At 42.3% G+C, this 18,450-nt stretch overlaps 1 protein-coding gene across 13 annotated transcripts in view; it reads left to right on the plus strand.

The window, feature by feature from the left end:
* LOC117151124 (protein trachealess-like) overlaps nt 1–18,450 on the plus strand; it is a 141,144-nt gene that overhangs the window by 115,814 nt on the left and 6,880 nt on the right. For 12 of the 13 annotated variants that reach the window (XM_033323808.1, XM_033323809.1, XM_033323811.1 and 9 more), the window contains 3 exons: nt 11,812–12,050; nt 17,222–17,298; nt 17,995–18,084. In XM_033323808.1, coding sequence (XP_033179699.1) covers nt 11,812–12,050; nt 17,222–17,298; nt 17,995–18,084 — 406 coding nt within the window. Of the gene's footprint in view, nt 1–11,811; nt 12,051–12,561; nt 14,092–17,221; nt 17,299–17,994; nt 18,085–18,450 lie in introns of those variants that run through there. The other variant, XM_033323820.1, reaches the window with a different exon arrangement.

Genomic DNA, 18,450 nt, shown 5'->3' on the forward strand with positions numbered 1-18,450 from the left:
CCCGCCCCCCCAAAAAAAGAAGACAAAAATAAAATTCAACGAGGATCCGGAAGGAAAGTGGTCGTGTTACGAGGGTTAACAATTTCGGCAATATATAAAAGTAGCGCACGATTACCGATACAAACGCAGTTACGTAATTGGCCAGTTATTAGGAGCAGGACCAGCCATTCTTTTTCCCTGATAATTGGCACGATCTCCGTATAAATGGCGTAATGATATCTTTTACGCGTGGAAATAACGTGTTCCTTGCTTCCTCGACATTCTTTTGCACTGTGAAACACGATGTTCAAATATCCGTAAATTACAGGTCACGAGCTATTAAAGGAATGGCGATGATTAATTAAAATCAAACGGTAAAGAGAATCCTCTGCTCCTGTTTATTTCTTTTATTCCTTTTTCTCTTTCATATAGCGAATAGCGCGAATTTCAGCTTGGCAAAAGAGAAGATCTCGATTATGTTTCGTGCGTACGAACGATTGTAATGAAGCTTTACGAGCCTGTAAAGTGGCCGAAAATATCATCCACCCGAGTTTTTTGCCGGTCGAGATATGATTTTATAGGGTAATATCGTTCCCCTTGTGTTCTTTCCGCGCTGCTATTATCAACCTAATAATTCAACCTCTGACAAGCGGAAAAAAGCCGTTTCCGTTTGCGCCTAGTTTCCCGAAAGGCTCGTTCATTTGTAGAATTTTAACGAACTACAAACCTCGCTCGCTGTATATGCGTTTAATTGTTTTTCTCAGCTTGAATCCATTTAAGACTGAATAATGATTGATACGGTATTTCCATTCATCCCGTTATTCATCCGTTTCTTCCTGGTCTGGAATTTTGAAAAATTACGTTCTTCGTTTGTCTGGATTCTTTCTTCATCCGCATCGATAGAACACAAAAGACACGAACTCGTTCTTCGTCCATAAAATGCGAACATCTGTTCTATTGAATATATGACTATCGAATCTTATACCAAACCGTATAGCGAACGATATATCAAGACCGCTATAATATCCATGGAGGACACACTGTCGATAATGATCGTAGTAAAACAGCGTTGTCGCTGAGAAACAACGCTTGGCAAAATTCTACCTAGATTAGAGGCGATCGGATACTTTCTACGACGAAACTTCCAATCTTCCAAAAACCGTCCCTTAAACAATCATCTTTCAAACGAAAATCTCTGTATCTCGCTTCTCGCTCGAGTTTTTACGATTCTACCGCTTCGATTCGGATTAGTTTTACTCCGTAAACCGTTGAATCACTTGGACGTCGAAAGCAGACGAGGAGTCTCTATTTTGACGCATCCTCGTCAAAGTGGACAGGGTGGTCGGTCAGGTATCTACGCTGCCGAAGAAGAATTCGTCGGATCCCTCGGTGAAATAGCGTCGCCGGTAGCTGGTCCCAAGAGAGCTCTGTCACAGCGAGTGGATAATAGGAATTGTGATGGGTGGCGTTGGTGGGTACAGAGGGCTGAAGGCTGGTAAACCGATGGTACAGATGAGTACGTCACGCCACGGCAGTAAACCCGATACGATTAGAGAGGAACGCTGATGCTGACGGGGCATCCCGGGGAGCCGTCAACACTACCTTCGTATTTTCAACCCCGCCCTCTTTCCATTATTCCTCGCTGTTCGTTCTACGGATCCGATCACCACTCTCGACTTCAGCCCCGTTATTGCGCTCATAGTTAGACATACCGTGGTAGCCATAGGAGGGATGAAAGTGCCTTAATGCAGGACGAATCGCAGGATCGGTCCTTGAGATGCCGAGAAACCGACGGTGGTTGATTGGAACCGAGGTTGCAGCTCCGACGAGCTTTCGTTTGATTTTTGATTTTTGTGCTTGACGCAGATACATACGGTTGAATTTCTTTCAAACTGTTCGTTTGGAAGGTAGCATCAGTCACGTTTGGAGAAGTTGTTGACAATTTCAGTTCTACATAAGGAGAATTCTTGAAGATCTGTTTGGAATCTAGAAGATCGGTTTATTTCAACTCTTTGCTTGATCGTTCGGTTGATCGTTTACAGTCATGTCAACCACTGTAACAGCTTATTAATAACTGTATCAGTTGGCTTCATTGATTGAATTTTATGATTGTTCGCAGAGTAATTAAAATTACAAATTTGACCAGTTGTAGTGTTTGATCCAATCTTCCTTAGTTGTGTTTTATAAGAATTCCACAGCGTTCGTCTAACGGGAATAATTGAATAATTTATGGAAAATATTGTGGGAAAATTTACGTGGTAGGTATATTGAAAGTAGAATAGGATTGGAATTGTCCGACTAAATTAAAGATAGATAGAAACGATAAGTTAAAAGTTGTTATTCGACTAATGGAATAAGTGGATGACAGAAATTTTCGAGTAATATGTTGCTATAATTATAGCTCAGCGAGTTAATGACTAGATTGATAATATCAAGCTTAATATTTCGTCTGACTACGTACAGTCACGTTTCACTTTCATACTCGACGTTTCCAGAATGCTCGGTGTATAATTACGATTAATCATTGTATAGTATGTTTCCTTGTGCTTTTTCGTTAAACGCAGCTATCTAATATTTCATTCTGCTATTTTTCAAATATTGCTCGATCTCAAGATAACATCTTACCGACATGCTTATCGGTATCAAATAAAAGCATACTAGGACAAAGAGCAGTGACCGCAAGTTCTGCCTGAGTTTGGCGAGGGTGTTGCCGTTACGGGCCTCACGTTCCCGGAAGTAGGGACATGAGAATGTCCGGATGCAAGTTGTGAACGTGAGACCCCTAGGAGACTAGACTCCAGCTTTCCTCATGCGTCAAACTGTCGATGATTATTCGAGACAGGAAGTCAAACAGGATTTTTTTTCGTATGCAGTACGGCACTTTGAATCGTTTCTAAATTTACGCCAGATTTCACGCGTTGAAATCGTTGACGTAACATAAAATTACTCGAAACAAGAATTCTTACGATTCTTACAACTCGACTGCATATTCAAATTTTCTTACAATCATTTACTCTTATCCCTGGCTCCGAAATTCGGGACGAAAAACGTCTTTAAAGAAAGACTTTGAACATTTAAAAAGATCCCTAAAATTACAGCTGAACCGCGATTCAGAGTTTCCCTCTTGCTCATTCACTGTCGTGTCTCGTTCGAGAATTCAAGACACCACCATCGGTGGAATCAACGCATGTAGCAAAAACCCGCAAGTAACAACCCCAAAGACCGATAGATGTCCCGAGTGAAAGGGGATGAATCAAGCGCGTCACCTCGGCGTCTAGTTTTCGGAGGTCAGTACCGGGGAGCACGATCAAGTATATCGAGCGTGTGTCGGGTCGTAACGTGGCCACTATCGAAAATGCAAAAGGGGTTCTTCCGGCAGAGGGAGAAGCTACGTTTCGTCCGAGTCTCCGAGTACGTTTACCGAAAGTTCTCAGGCTCGACCTCCGCCCGGACGCATCGGGAACCACATCACGTAGACTTTAAGCCCTCCCTTATCTGCGCGTCATCAAGAACCAACTTCCCTCTGTCTCTCTATCCGGCCTCTCTCTGTCTCCTTTTCCCTCCGTTTCCCTCTTCCCTGTGTCTATATACGCGTGTACCTCTCTATATACGTGCCTTTATACGCGTATACCTCGGAGGTCCACGCTTTTTCTGTCTTTCATACCGTCTTCCCGATTTCTTTCTTCATCTCCGTTTGTTTCTCCTTTTCCTAATTCTTTTTTCTTTTCTTTTTCTTCTTTTTTTTTCATTTCTTCTCCTCCTTTCCCCTAGTCGGTGCAGCGTACGCTGATGCGCGCGACTACCTCGTGATTTACATCGCCGGATGTGCTGGGATAATTTAGTGGTTATCGTATTGTCTCTTTTTCCCTCCTCCTTGCTTCCACCATCTCTTTTTCCACCACTCGCCGCGACTCGCTCGTTTTCTTCGTGTCCATGCTGGATGGGGTTTCATTGAGACACCGCCAAGCCGTGGACGAAATATTTTTCCAACAGCGGGCCCTTTTGCGTCCACGTTTCACTCGAATAGGCTCGAATTCGGCTCGTCGCTGATTTTGCCAGGTAGATACGTTAGAAGCGGCTAAAGGATGCTTTGCAAACGTTGCGCATGGCTTTGCGTGCTTTAGACCGCGTTCTAGAATGGCGTTCTCTTTCAGTTTGATAAGATTCCAGAACTGTGGATGTAGTCTGCATCGCACGTAGCGATACGATTGGATTATTTCCCACCATTTGCTGCTAAATATTCAAACGTTAATTTAGTGCAAATACGATTATACAGTTCTCTGTTCGGAAACAACGCGGGAATCTTTCGATTAAAAAGATTTCGTCTATCAACAAGACGATGTATCAAAGGTTCCTGGGAGCGTAAGAAACGGCTAACGTTCACAGCAACGTTGGAGACCTGCGAATTTTCCCTCGTTATCGAGCCGGCCACCGGAAATGACATTTTCTTTGTCGAAGTGGTACAAAAGGCCGGGCATCCGATAGCCAAAAGGGCCGCGAAAGAAAATTATGTCGAAACTGGAGCCGTAACATTAGGAGCATTGTATTGTAGCGCGAGGCTACGACTCCCACGGGAACTGGTAGGGAGGTTTGGTCCTTCTCCAGCTCACGTTCGCTCCTCCATATCGGCGCACACTTGGACCGGAATACACGGACGCGGACGCGGAGAGAAGCGTCGACGGGAATGGGACGTGCCCTCAGGTGGTGCTTCGGACCGGCAAATGAATTGTTTAATTGAATTAGCCCGAGTAGTCGGCCTACCGCGCCCGGCCATCATAATTCCCTCGATGCTTGCTAATTGCTCGCTCTTTTCCCCGTTTTCTTGCTGCACGATACTATAAATAATAAAACCAATAGCCTTCGTTTGTTAGGCTCGGTTAACTTCAAATGTGCATTTCCATTTCACCAAGCACGTGCCCTTGTTTTATACGCCGGCTTCTAGGTCGAGATTCGGCCACACCGATACGGATGCCAGAATTTGTAGTGCTGCGAATAAATACGCGATCCAAGTAGACTTATTCTTCGATTCTCTGCTGCTATGTACGAAAATCTCATTGAATATGATTTAATTATAACGAATAGACTATATGTATAATATGTTTGTGCGTACACTTGTCTAAACTTTGGTATTTAGTATTATTCTCAACATCAGTGTTATTTTGAACACGTAAAGGGCACAAACCCGTGAATAAAATAAAATTGAAATTATTACGTATGGAATCATTCTGCGCTTTAGTTTTATTGGCTTTTGAAACTCTATCGAGAAGAAAAATCGTCGAGAGTGAGTTTGGTGGATAAATTTGTTAGATTTGAGGCGAAACGCTTTTCACGGATAACAGATTCATCTGTAATAGGACACGTCGTAGTTTCGTAGATTCTGAAAATTTCGTTAGGCAAAACGATCACTCGGAGTGATATCGACGAATGTATAAATATTCTAGATTCGAGATCGAACGATCTTCACAAATGGTAATCGCGTTTCTGCTAGAATAAGCTTCGTTGATTCTTGAAATTTTATTAGATAGAACGATCATCGACGTACTACAGAAACGTACAATGGTTTAACATACTATCGACATTCGATCAAACGAATGATTCTTCGGTGCGTCAAACTTCCATAAGCCATTCAGTTTTCGCATATTTGGCGTCTGACCAAAGATGCCCTATTCTACTTAAAGCAAGCGTACTCGCAACTGTCGCCTACGTTAGCTGTGAAATGCATATGCAAGCACCCGTTTATGTTTAATCTCGTTATATAGCGAATATTTTTAACCGTTCCAAAGGCAAAATACTCGAACGTAGATGTTTAAATAATATCTATGGAGATGCGACATCCATTTCGGTTTATGCAGACCGAAGGAGAACGTCGGGATTAAGAAGAATTAGCCCCCACCTTCTCGAGGCTATCATCAATAATTCTAGGGCAACTAGAAATCGGCGGATGAAAAATCCAACGGCGCGGCACCTCGATCGAAAGGATCGTCTCGATAACCTCGTCAGGATCCTCTGCTGAATTATTGATGGCCGGCACTTAGCACGGCCGAGAACACGAGGATCCTTATGTGTCCAAGGCGCGTTTGCCACCCTTCAACGATATGGCTACGGATATAGCTATGCCGTGGCTCACGGGGGTGAAACACGCCAGCGTTCTATCCCGTGTCCCATGGGAACCGCGAGGAGCCCTTGCCTTGGCCCGTTCGACCAGTCTGCCGCCCAATTTCAACAAATTTGACCGAAAGTTCCGCGTAATTTTATTTTCGCACTTCTGCAGACACGTCGGTGCTTCTCGTTCGAGGCTGGCCAGCTTCTAGGGAATACCTCTGGGGAAAAACGGACGCAGCAACCTTAGCCACCCATCCTTCGCGCCTCCCTTTCCTTTATCTTTGCACAATCAGCAGCGGAAGCCGCCTCTAATCGCACTTTGGCCCGCGTTCCGTGACCAAGCTCTTCGACGATCGCGTCGGAATTCCTCTTCCACGTTGGCAGCGTTATTCGTGTTCTTCGACCTCTTTGATTCTCGGAATTTCAGCGGAATTCTTCCTGATAATATCGAAGTTAATTCTTGATCCCGGACTAACTTAGAATGGGATAGGATAAAAATACGCGATAGCGAGCAGTGGGTTTTGATATCTCGGATTTTGAAAGGTTATTGATCTTTTATAACAGTCACGTTGTTTTAGGGAAAGTGTTATATCGGAACATTCTACAAATAATATAGTTTTTCCAAGAGTTAGATCTAAGCTAGTTAATAATTTAAACTTGTCGCGTAGCGTTTGATTTTTTCCAGAGTTGATCACACACTTTGATATAAGATTGCGAAGATGTTTTACAAGTCGATAAGATAAATAACAGATTATTACTTGAATTTAGTTTAATCTTCGATTCTAATATGTTCCGCGTTAAATTTCAATGTCGATTGCAACTCGAAGGAATGTAAGATCCTAGATGGAAGGAGAAAAATATTTTTCCGTTTATGTTTTCTCGGTATGTAGGTATCGATCAAAGCCTGAGGCGTCTCGTTCTGAAAAGGTATCGTTCATTTCGTTGCATTAACATACAACGAACAGCGATTAAGGCTGCAGATTTTTTTGCAATTCGAATGCAGGCAACAGTCTTGCCTTGCAAGGTGTTAGAAATAAACTACGTTTAAAATGAGTTTCAAATAAAATAAGTACGCAGTTTTCAAAGATGATTCACGGTTAACACTGACGCGGCATTCTCACGAACAGCAACAAACGCATCGCAATTGATATCGCGATTTGCATGACGAATAGAAACATTTATCAAAAATAATGTTTTATCGAAAGCATTAAGAGACTGCTCAAAGATCCAATAGACGTACCGTGAAAGTTTTTTAACAAATTTCACTTGCCAATTTATTTTATCGTTATATCGTACGAATATTATGGTACTTTTAACGCTATCGTTTCAGTTCGACCGTTCTTTTGTTCCCTAAAACCGTTAGAGATTCGACAACGAAGAAAAAAGAAATAGCCCGCATAGGACTACCAGCCTTTCTCATTTCCACTTTCCAATTGCTTATTAAAATTATACGGAATTTCTCCTCTATACGCAATTAGGCGTACAATTACTATGCGACTACTACACGATTGCTATGCAACGCGTGCAGCCGTCTACGATACAAACGTCCGATGATATATTATAGCGGTTTCACCTAGAAACGACGGAAAAGTACCCTATATTTTTATTTATAGACCCACGACAATTCATCTCTTCCATTCAAGAATTTTGTGTCGTAGATTAAGACACGATATCGTTAATGTGATTTCTTCGTGTTTGTCATTAACGTGTCTAGTATTTCAGAAAACGTTCACGATCCTTTCATTGATCTAGAATTATCGTTTTACGAACGAGAAGACACCAAAATTCTCTCGATAAATAGATACTCGCGCAATTCAACGTCTATAAGCGTAACTAAAATTTCGTCGAAAGTAAGAGTAAAAATCGGAAGCATTTATTCGACCGGAGACATTCGTCGAAATTTACACGTGGAAAACATAGGTGAACGATTTTTTCTCAGGTGGAAATTCAAAAAGAAAGCGATCAGATCCGTGGAGGAGCGACTGTTTGACGTAACTCACGACAGAGTGCCCGCATTTTAGTAAGCATCGTTGCATACGGTCCCGTATGCGATGCACGTAGCACGCTCGTTTCTGCATTCGCCGTCGTAAAAAGTCAGTGCGCGCGACCGTGTTCCTATCCCAAATTCCAACGGAACCCTTGAACCGATACGAGCGGTAAAAAAATTTTGCGTTCGCTTATTGCTCGTCCGACAGGCTGCTTCAACGGTAAAACGATGGGATTCCGCATTAACGAATGATACGGCGCACCACTCGCCCACGTATTCGCGTTAAAATGCTGGCCAAACGTCGATCTCGTTAAAAATTCATCGAAACCCTAAAATTGTATTGTATCATTTCGCTATATTATTCCGCTACATAGACGCGAACAATAATCGAACAAGCATCCGGAAGCACATTCAACTGATAACTCAATAATCAACTGCACGAAATTGAAAAGCACGCATCTTCTCCGTTTTCTCTATCTTCCTCTCGACGCCAACGATCGCAAATTGCGTAACTCGATCCCAGCCTCCACGAGCTTTCACAATTCTTCTCTACGCGACCGCAAACCACCGGTAAAAATCAACCACCTCCTTTCAGCCAATCCAAACAAATCCAATCGGTTCTCGCATAAAGAACCACTTTAACGCTCTTTAACTGTCATTTCGCCGTACTTTACCGAGCCCAATCCTTCGATGCTCCAACTACAAATTACAGCCGCATTCTCGAAAGAACGTCGAAAAGAAACTTCCACCCCCCGGTGAAACTTTAAATTACCAATGGAGGTTCCTCTAACGGGCAGAAAGAATTGCGTCGGTGGCATCGTTGGCAAATGAAATTTCTACCGCGACCGTGTTTTCGAATTCGTGTTCTCATCCGTCGCGTGCTACGACCGAACGCTAAGACAGAGAAAAGAAAATGGGGATGGTGCCGGTGATTGTCCCTGTGGGAGCAAGAATAGAAGGAGCTTCTTGCCGCGTTTGTCTCGGGGGTGCGGAGAGACGATGGAAAGTAGCGGGACGCTTGTAAAATGCGGAAACAAGACGGTGACCGAATGGCGGCCTGGTCTTTCCACCCCCTTCTTTCAGTCTTTACGACTTTTCAGCGACGCGGAGAGACCATTGTAATGAGGCAACGTCGTGTTCCGGATGGCGTTCGCGCGATCAACGAAAAGGGGCGACCATGGGATCCTCGTTTTACAGCCGTTAAGCGCGATAGCAGCCTAATAAAAATCCCATCTTGTTCGTAACCCTTCCACCCTGGCTAAATGGCGCGTTTAATTGCTGCGAGTTTTCTTCCTTTTTTCTTTTTTTTTTCAAACTGTCGATGCCGCGTTTTTCGTTAATCGCCAGGGATAAATCTTGGTGATATTCGTTTCTTTCGCGAGTTGAGAATGTTTGCAATTAAGGGCCGTTTAATTTGGAGAGAAATCGTCTTACGTCTCGTCAAAAATTTCATGGAAACGTACACGACACAGATTTAGGTTGTTCCAAATTTTTGAGACGTTTTTTGAATCAATGCACATGGAATTCCGGGAGTTTGTATAGACCCGATCGATTACGTAATAGAAATTGATAATACGCGTGAAAATATTCAGTTTTATGTGTGTCAAGGTGTTTGTTAAAGATCATTCAAGGCTGGAACTGGATTAACGCCCCATGTTTAATTCATTTAACCGCCCCAGCACCTCATAAAATTATGAATCTATAATTTAGCTGCGACAACTCTTCAATATCAAAATATACGATACAAGTCTTTCATGTAATTTCTACCACGTTATTAACCACGATTCTAATCATCGGTATCAATTGTTCGTCGAACGTATAATATAAAATAAAAATATAGCAAAAAAGAAGAAAAAGATGTCACTATCTTGCCTGAAGAAGATCCATCCCTGAACAGGTTAAAACGCTATAAAAATTCCAAAAGCCGCGATCAAATGGACGAACCCGAGCAATAATTTCTCGTTTCGGCCATAATTTCACGCCCGTTGGACCGGAACTTATTTTCACCCTTTTTCACTACCGCGCGAAAATATACGTCGCTGGTCATCATAGGCGTAGGTCCACGATAATCGAACATTTGGATAGAACGAGTGGATCGTCCGGGAACATGGGGACCGATTGCTCCCTGGTTAACAAAAGGTTAATGACTGTGACGAGTAGAGGGAGGAACGGGTTTCGAATAATGCGGATTACGTTCCCATTGGTCAGCGTTTAATGTTTAAATGCAAAACCGGAATCGAGGGGCCGTCCACGGGGCGTGGTTAATGTTACGTCGACATTCACCCAGATACATTCGGCTGGCATGTCAGCAAACACAGGCATGATAGCGTTTGAATAATGTATGCTGGCCGAGCGGGTGGCCGCCTTTGCCGCGCGTTTGCTCTACGATCGTAGCCGCTCGCGCCGCCACGCCTATACTCGCCTATCCGTCTGCAAATTGTCGATACATCGTCCACGGTATTAGTTCGATTAGTTGTTTCGTTTAAAATTAGCTAATATAGGACGTTTCGTCCGCACGATTCGATAAATCGACATGTGCATGCCTTTTAATTCTAGCGGAGGAAGAATGGGGTAGTTTTGCGAAAGGGTTGACGAACGTTATTTCGCGAGTTCGATTAAAATCGAGCAGAACGTGGTAGTGGCACGAATGGAAACTTTGAAGTGTTTAAATTCACGATCTCGTATTTCGATCTTTCTATGATTGCTTTAGCTTCATCGTTAATTCAGTCGTAACTTTGTCCCTTTTCATGGTACGTTTTAAACCTGGTACTACGTAATGGACGTAGAGATTAACGTTATTTTATGATTAACGTGTGTGAAGTGACTTAAACCATTATGATTCTTAGACGATCATACTATAATTTATTAGAATATAATTAATTATCTTTCGAACTAAGTCCAGATTTCCAACGTATGACCGTAATGGATCGTTAAAGAAACAGTCACCCTGGGGTACTACGCACTCTAGGTCAATAGCTGTAACGCGATTCCAATAGAGATGGTTAATTCGTTGTCAGCATATCAAGTACGAGAGTCCTTGCGGAAGGACTACGCGAAACGAATACCTTATGATATCGGCAAATATGTAATTGAATTTCGGACAGGAATCGGACATTCTTTCTATTCTGGATGCGTGAACGGTTACACGCGCTTCGATTTGTCGTAAACTTGTAAAAACATCCGCGCCAACATTGTATGGAATATAGCGAATCTTATGGCATCGTTGATCAGCTATAAAAGAAAACGAAAGCTGAATAAACGGAAAGATGTTTTATTAAACAAGAGAGTAAAACCACCATGAAAGTAAAATGTAAAATAGTTACATAAATACGAACCTGTCGCCGACACTTTGGTATCAAATTTATAAAAGTGTAACTTATTAATGTCGAATGAAATTGATAAATTATTTTAGAAGCTTTACATATTGCGCGATACATTTCCTATATTTTTTCAAACAATTAGTTAAATATTCCGAACAACGCAAATATACTTCGTTAAACATCGAAATATTTGGAAAATAAAATTCATCTAACGATGAACCATGCTCGGCGACTGTCGCGAATATCTCGTTACGAAATTAAAATCGATCCCTTCCGTTCTACGTCGTATGAAAGGGAACATTTTGACATGATCGAAGTTGCGAGAGAAAAAAGACGAAGGAAGCAAAAAGAATTTGATTTATCCGTGCCACGATATTCCTGCTCGTCTAACCTTCTCCCGTTTCTCTTTTCTGTCTGTTACAGCATCCTCGAGCTGCGCAAGGAAAAAAGCAGAGACGCTGCCAGGTCTCGAAGGGGGAAGGAGAACTTCGAGTTCTACGAGTTAGCGAAAATGCTGCCATTACCGGCGGCTATTACCTCCCAGTTGGACAAAGCCTCTATAATAAGGCTAACCATCTCGTACCTCAAACTTCGGGAGTTCTCGGGTCACGGAGACCCGCCATGGAATCGGGATGGGCCACCGCCAAATAAATCTGGCAAAGGTAAGGACCTCTTTATTAAACCTATTGATACCGCACCTATTGTTCATAATCGTCGATATTAGAAAAATATCAACGCGAGAAAGACAAATCCAATGGATGTAACTTGCTAACGAATTATTACGCTAAATGCTATTGTTGGACTGCGGATGTTCATGCAGATTCGTACTTACATCGACGCTACTAAAGAGATGAAAACTAAACTCGTTAAATAACCAGTAGATATTATAATTTGAGTATTTTATTGACCATACATGATAAATTATATTTATGATATCATATGATAAATAGTTGAAAATTCACGTCACGAAACCAACGTTTGATTAAATATTATCGACTGTTCAACGAACAGGAAGAACGCGGTCGTTCTGTCAGAGAAAAGAGATATTCTCTCAACCCTCTTTGGTGAAAGAGCTATCGTAGCTTCGAAGTGGAAACAACACGGATGATTGGAACCCCCGCTTATTAGAAAGTGTATCTGCTGGTGATATCTGTTGATGGATCAGTATTTAACCCCGGTAGGGGAGTCGTTTCGCTGTTGAAGATCGACGAGCGTGTAGTCGCGCGGCAAAACGTGTCTTTCGGGGTGAAAGCACGGGAGAAAGTGAAACTCGTTGCAAAATCAGTCAATCGTTAAGACGACGAATCGAAAATGCAGATACGTTATCTTAAAGATCGATCGTTCGATGGATAAAAGAATTATCTTCTCAGAGAATCGAGGCAGAATTTTTACCTAAAGAGTCAACGTCGCGCAATTGTTCGTCTGTAAAATAAGATCGCGAACAAACGAATAGAACAATTTTCCCTAAAATTTACGCGTCTAATCAGAGAAATGGGGGAATCTTGGCTTCGCATCGTCGCAAATTAATTGCAATGGTATCGCGTTGCTCGAATCGAGCGGTATCGTTGGTCGATCGCGATAAAGGGGTGAGGGTTAGAGCGTTGAATTTCGATGGAAATTCACGGTACACCGGTATCGAATTAACCGGACAAAGGTCTTCTTAAGAATTCGCGCAAGCGAACCGGCAATAGATCGAACCTCGCGATATCGTTTATAACTGGAGAGTGACCAAGCAACCGGCACAAGATTCGCAGATACATAGTAATAGAGAATTGTCGGGTATAATCGAGCGATACCATCGCCATTGGCCTTCTTCATTTTCGTGGTTCATTTAACGGAAATAGGAAAGCCGTGGACATCTCTTCGCCTTGGTTCGAGAAACATTGAAATGCTAAAGGACCGTTGTTCATCCCTGTCAGTGAAGTTGCATGGGTCAAGCAGGCTTCGAACACAAAGAAATTTATCAGGATCGTTTTCTGATACTTGATAGATTCGAGAAATTTATTGTGTGTTTTACGTAAAGAACGTAGTAGGAACAAGGGATGAAGTTCGATCATTTATCTGATATATATTATACGTAATTGGAATTTAATTTTCGATCTAAGACGAATAGAGATTGAAGTTAGAGATCAACCTGAGCCCTGTTACGAACGTAACTTACCACAAGTGTGACTCACACTAATATTATAAATCAGCAGGTTAATGAAACATCTAGACAATTATATAAACGTATATCTTATTTAATCCTTTCCAATTTCTTCAAAGGATACGTTTTTGAAAGAAACAATAACCAACGATAACAACTAGTCTAATATTCCATCAATTCACCCCTTTCCCTTTCGATCGGCCTAACAATCGTCCAATTCCACAATTCTCCCCCAAGAAACCTGGTCGTCGATCGTAATCCACGATCTTCCACAAAAACATGCATCCCCTTTCTATCAACCCTGTCGTCTACTCGTTACGCGCGCCCTCGGTTCTCCGGAAGGTTCCACCTACTCGAAAGAATGCACGCTGCAACGAGGCAGAACACAGGAAATAAGGTCGTCGAGAGAATTCGCTTATTCATCGGCGTTACTTTCGTGAATCGAAGGGCTGATGGCTTTGAGTTGAGTTAATATTTGTCGTGTGGTCGTGGAAAGACAGAGACGAAAGGAAGGAGAGAGGGTGGGACAGAGGCTGTCTGCGCGTACATGTAAAGCGGTACGTATAAAGGCTTAGGTAGCTGCACCACTACCTACATGGAAATCTAATCACGGCAACCCCTGCATGGGCCTCGCGTTACCAACCGCCAATGTAACTAAACTAACGAAATTGAGTTAGGCACCGTCCGCACATCGCAGCCACAGCTCCTCGTCAAACTAAATCCACCGCGGCCGGTTCACCCTCGCCGCATGTCACTGCCACAACTGGAACAAGAGACCTCTCGACTTAACGAAGTAAAATGCGTTAAAGATTTCCAGACACGTCGGTTGATTTATTTTCTTTCTTCTCTGCCTATCGCGTCTTCCTCTTCCGAGGGTGTAGTCTTGGTTTTATTTTTGCTTCGGTTGTTTTTTTATCTTTTTATCGTCAGGTTAGTCCCTCTTTTTCCTTTTCGTGTATCGCTCGAAGGTGAAAAGGCTGGTTTCGATGCGCGAAGCTACGTTTTCCAGCAAACGCGAGCTTGAAACGCGAGATTGATTCAGAAAATCGAAGAGAGTTTAGTTTTAGAGATTGGACGTTCGTTGTCGAAGATTCGTCGTTGAACTGGAACGATGGGAAATCTGTTTTTGTAGAAATTAATGGTAATTTTATGAAAACGTCTGGACAATTGTAGGATTTCTTTCATTGCCTCGATGCAAAGTTACTCGGGATAATGTGAAACTGCTTTTTCGTACTTTACTTCAAAATTCGATGTCTCCGGCAATTTTGAGCGATAATACGGAAACAAGAGAAAACCTGTGGATGGTAATTTCACTTAACAAACTTGAAACGAGTCCATCGTTTCCCGTAAAAGCACCCAGAAGTTGGCAAAGCAATCTAAATTGGCGGAGTGCATTCCAAACAGCGTGCGTTTTACGGTGTTCAGATAGTACAGAGTGTCTGATGCAGTTTTAAATTGATTCTTTTACGTTCCTTATCTTTCAATCCTGTTCAGCTTTCCCGTGTTTTTTTGTTCTCATAAACCGTATTACATGGAAATTCTCTTATCCTCCACTTCGTCAGGCCTTGTACCGAAGGAACAGAATTTCTGTAATAACAAACGTCGATCTGCACATTATTCGTTCAACACTCGTCGCGAAAAAATAACCTATTACCAAGCTCGATCTTTGCTAAATTGATCACGCCGGCAGCACGGATATTTTTCCATCATCCCCAAGGAAATATCTGCGAGCCACCGGACAGACGAGCAGAACGTTCCCTTAGATACTTGTCAAAATATTATGACGGCCAGGTAGCTTCCACTACAGGTCTAAATTAAGTTTTCTCCATCTAACGTCGTATTTATGGTACGATTATTATTTACAGCTTCTATATTTTATACAGCTCCTTTTAACCAAAATAATAATCTACTTTAATAGGTAACTTCACAATTGGAAAATATTCTTTCGCTTCGTCTCGACGAATCATAAATAATTGCAACCTGTTTGAAGATTACATTACGTAATTTTATTTTGTATTTTACATATTCTACATACAGTTTAATTGGAAAAGTAATTTTTACGTGTATTGTTACAACACAATATATAACATATAATTCAATTTGAAATAACAAAACTCCAAAAGCATCAATCGGTCAAGAATTAAAATTCTCTGTTTAATTACACTCTATATTTAAAACTACGATAAAAATCCGCTCTATTTTTTTCATCGACGAACCAACTATCGATCGCACAACAACGTTTCGCTGCAACGATCCATTCGCTTCTCATCAAGCGATCGAACCTCTCAAAGAATTACCAGCTCCACTATTCCGTGTAAACGAACGTACAATGAACGATCCTGCGCGAAAGGGACCTCGATCGGTAAAAGTTTAATCGGTATTCACGAATCGTCGTCGAAACGAAACGAAACGAACGGTTGTCGTGGCTGTAGGAAACGCGTTGGTCGGATGGGCGAAAGTCCGGTTGGATTATTCGGGGATCCGGGTCCGAAATATCAGAACGAACTTGTCGACCGGATAGCGAAAGCCAGACGCTGATCAATTCGACCAGTTAGCCAGCCACTTCGACTCGTTCCTGCTCCGTGGAGCTTAACAGATTAAGCGGTTCGCGTCGAGTTTGATCGAGTCTTCTAAGTCTTTCATTACGACGTCCCCGAGAGCGTGGGTGGAGTTTATTATTACGGGCAAGAAGCAGGAACGTCTTGTTTGTTAAACGAGGGGAGAGAAGAAGACGCAAAGGGGTCACCGCGTGGTTAGGATGCTATCTTCGGGGGTTGAACTCGGCAGTGAGTCACAATGGTCGGAATAAAGTGGAGGTAGCGTAGGTTCGGTGCACGTCAATCAATTCGATCGAGCAAACGTCTTTATTAACTCTTTGCTGACCCGTCCACTGGGATTCTACGTTGGGGATGTTGAAAGAGATTTTGGGTGGTTAGAATCACAGTGCTTTGGGCACGAGATTAACATAATATGGAAATTTCCATGCTCCGCCGTGTTTAACGGTAGAAATACCGGAATGGCGAAAACAAATAACTCGTAATTTATTATACTGGAAATTTAATAGGTTTAGTTGCTGTTAGTTCTAGGGTTGAGCTTTTCGTTTGCTCGGAGAATTTCTTAATCCCGAAAGGAACAAATCTCTAATTTACACGAAGGAAAATAATCAGTGACGGAGAGTTTGTCAAACTGAACTATAAAAAACTGTAGAAAAGATCGTGGAAGTTAATTGTATTGGCGGGATTCGTGATATTCTAGAGTCGTTAAAGAAGCTCTAGAATAATAGAATCTTCGTAGAATGTTCCGAGTGAGACAATTGTTTATTATAAACCGTGATCTTCTTTTTTAAACGAGATTTATGTCAGAAATTGATGATCGAGAGAAACCACCGCGGAATGTTGATTTATCGAGTTCCGTTTGTTCATTATTATTCATCGTTGGCTATATGCACGGCAATATGCAATTTGATGCTAGCTGTCGAATACAAATTTATCTTTAACATACATATCGTTACACGATCACTATGGATCCGTCATATTCTTTACGGAAGCGTCTAAACTTGACTGTAGGAAAAACAGAGGAATGCTAAATTGCTTTGAACCGTGCCGATTCAAATGGAAACTCGGACATTCATCATCGCGTTCAATAACGCAGAATCCACGTACACGCCGCGAATGTTTCTGATTCCAGGTGCGAATCGTGTGAGGTCATCAGCATCCGCTACGATGGAGCACTTCGATGTACATCAGGGTACCCACATACTTCAAGTAAGCGTAATTCTGCATTTTTCCTTGCATTCGAAGCACGCATCGAAGTTAAAAAATACCTCTAATAATAACAAATCTTACATCGATGCAAAGCAATCGGTTTCGAAACGGCTTTGAAGAAATCGTTTGTTCGAAAGAAATTTGTTCACCGTTTCAGTATAGAAAAAATAGTGAAAACGAAGCTCGGAAAATTACTTCCAACCCCTTTCAATATCCTGTGAATAATAAAGTTACCGTAAATTATTTACTCGACTTAATCAACTGCGGATTTTCATACGAGTTCGTATTTTCATAGATTTTCATCGAATCGAAGATTTGTTTCGCTTGTATATAAATATTTTTTCTTGCCTCTGGATATTTTACGTATCTTGGTACGTTATGTGAATCGTTATGTGTATTTCTGCACCCTGGAAATTCTTATGATCGCGTAAAAATCCGCGGTCTGGAGTAACGAGTAATGTGACAAAATTAAAATGGAAAAGAGATACTAACGAAATAATCGTAAGCGAAAATTGCGACAAAGATTCGGACGCCGGTATCCCAGGAGATGACAGAAGGGGGCTGGCAGTGATCGCGAGATAACCGGGATACCACGTTGGTACCGGTAGAAAAAAGAAAATAAGTGAAAGGGCAAACGAAAGAAAAAGGAGATAGAAAGAGGCTGAAGAGCGATTGCACTCATATTTTCCGTTTCAGTCGTTGGACGGGTTCGCGATGGCGGTCGCCGCTGATGGACGGTTCCTGTACATATCCGAGACCGTCTCGATTTACCTTGGACTCTCACAGGTGAGTGTGTAGCTAGCTTGTCCATTCCCTTACGAATCGTCGTTGTAAGCGTGACTTGTTCGCGGGGATGTTGATGGAACCTAGACTAAACGAGTATAGTATAGGGATGAAGCTAAACAGAGAAAGAAAGAGAGAGAGAGAGAGAGAGAGAGAGAAAGAGAGGGTTCGAGCACGAAGGGGGGAGGAAGTAAAAGACGAACGAACGAACGAACGAAGCCAGGGCGTAGAAGAGATAGGTGGTGGCGGCGGGGTGGGTGAAATGAAGCGGAAGACATATAAGACACAGGCATGCACGTGAGGCTGGCACGTATGCGCGAGCCGGAAGGGCAAAGATAGCAGCACACCGAGGGAACACGGCCCGTGGAA

Source organism: Bombus impatiens, unplaced genomic scaffold (genome assembly GCF_000188095.3).
Source record: "Bombus impatiens unplaced genomic scaffold, BIMP_2.2 scf_1275, whole genome shotgun sequence".
In the NCBI taxonomy this organism is placed as follows: domain Eukaryota; kingdom Metazoa; phylum Arthropoda; class Insecta; order Hymenoptera; family Apidae; genus Bombus; species Bombus impatiens.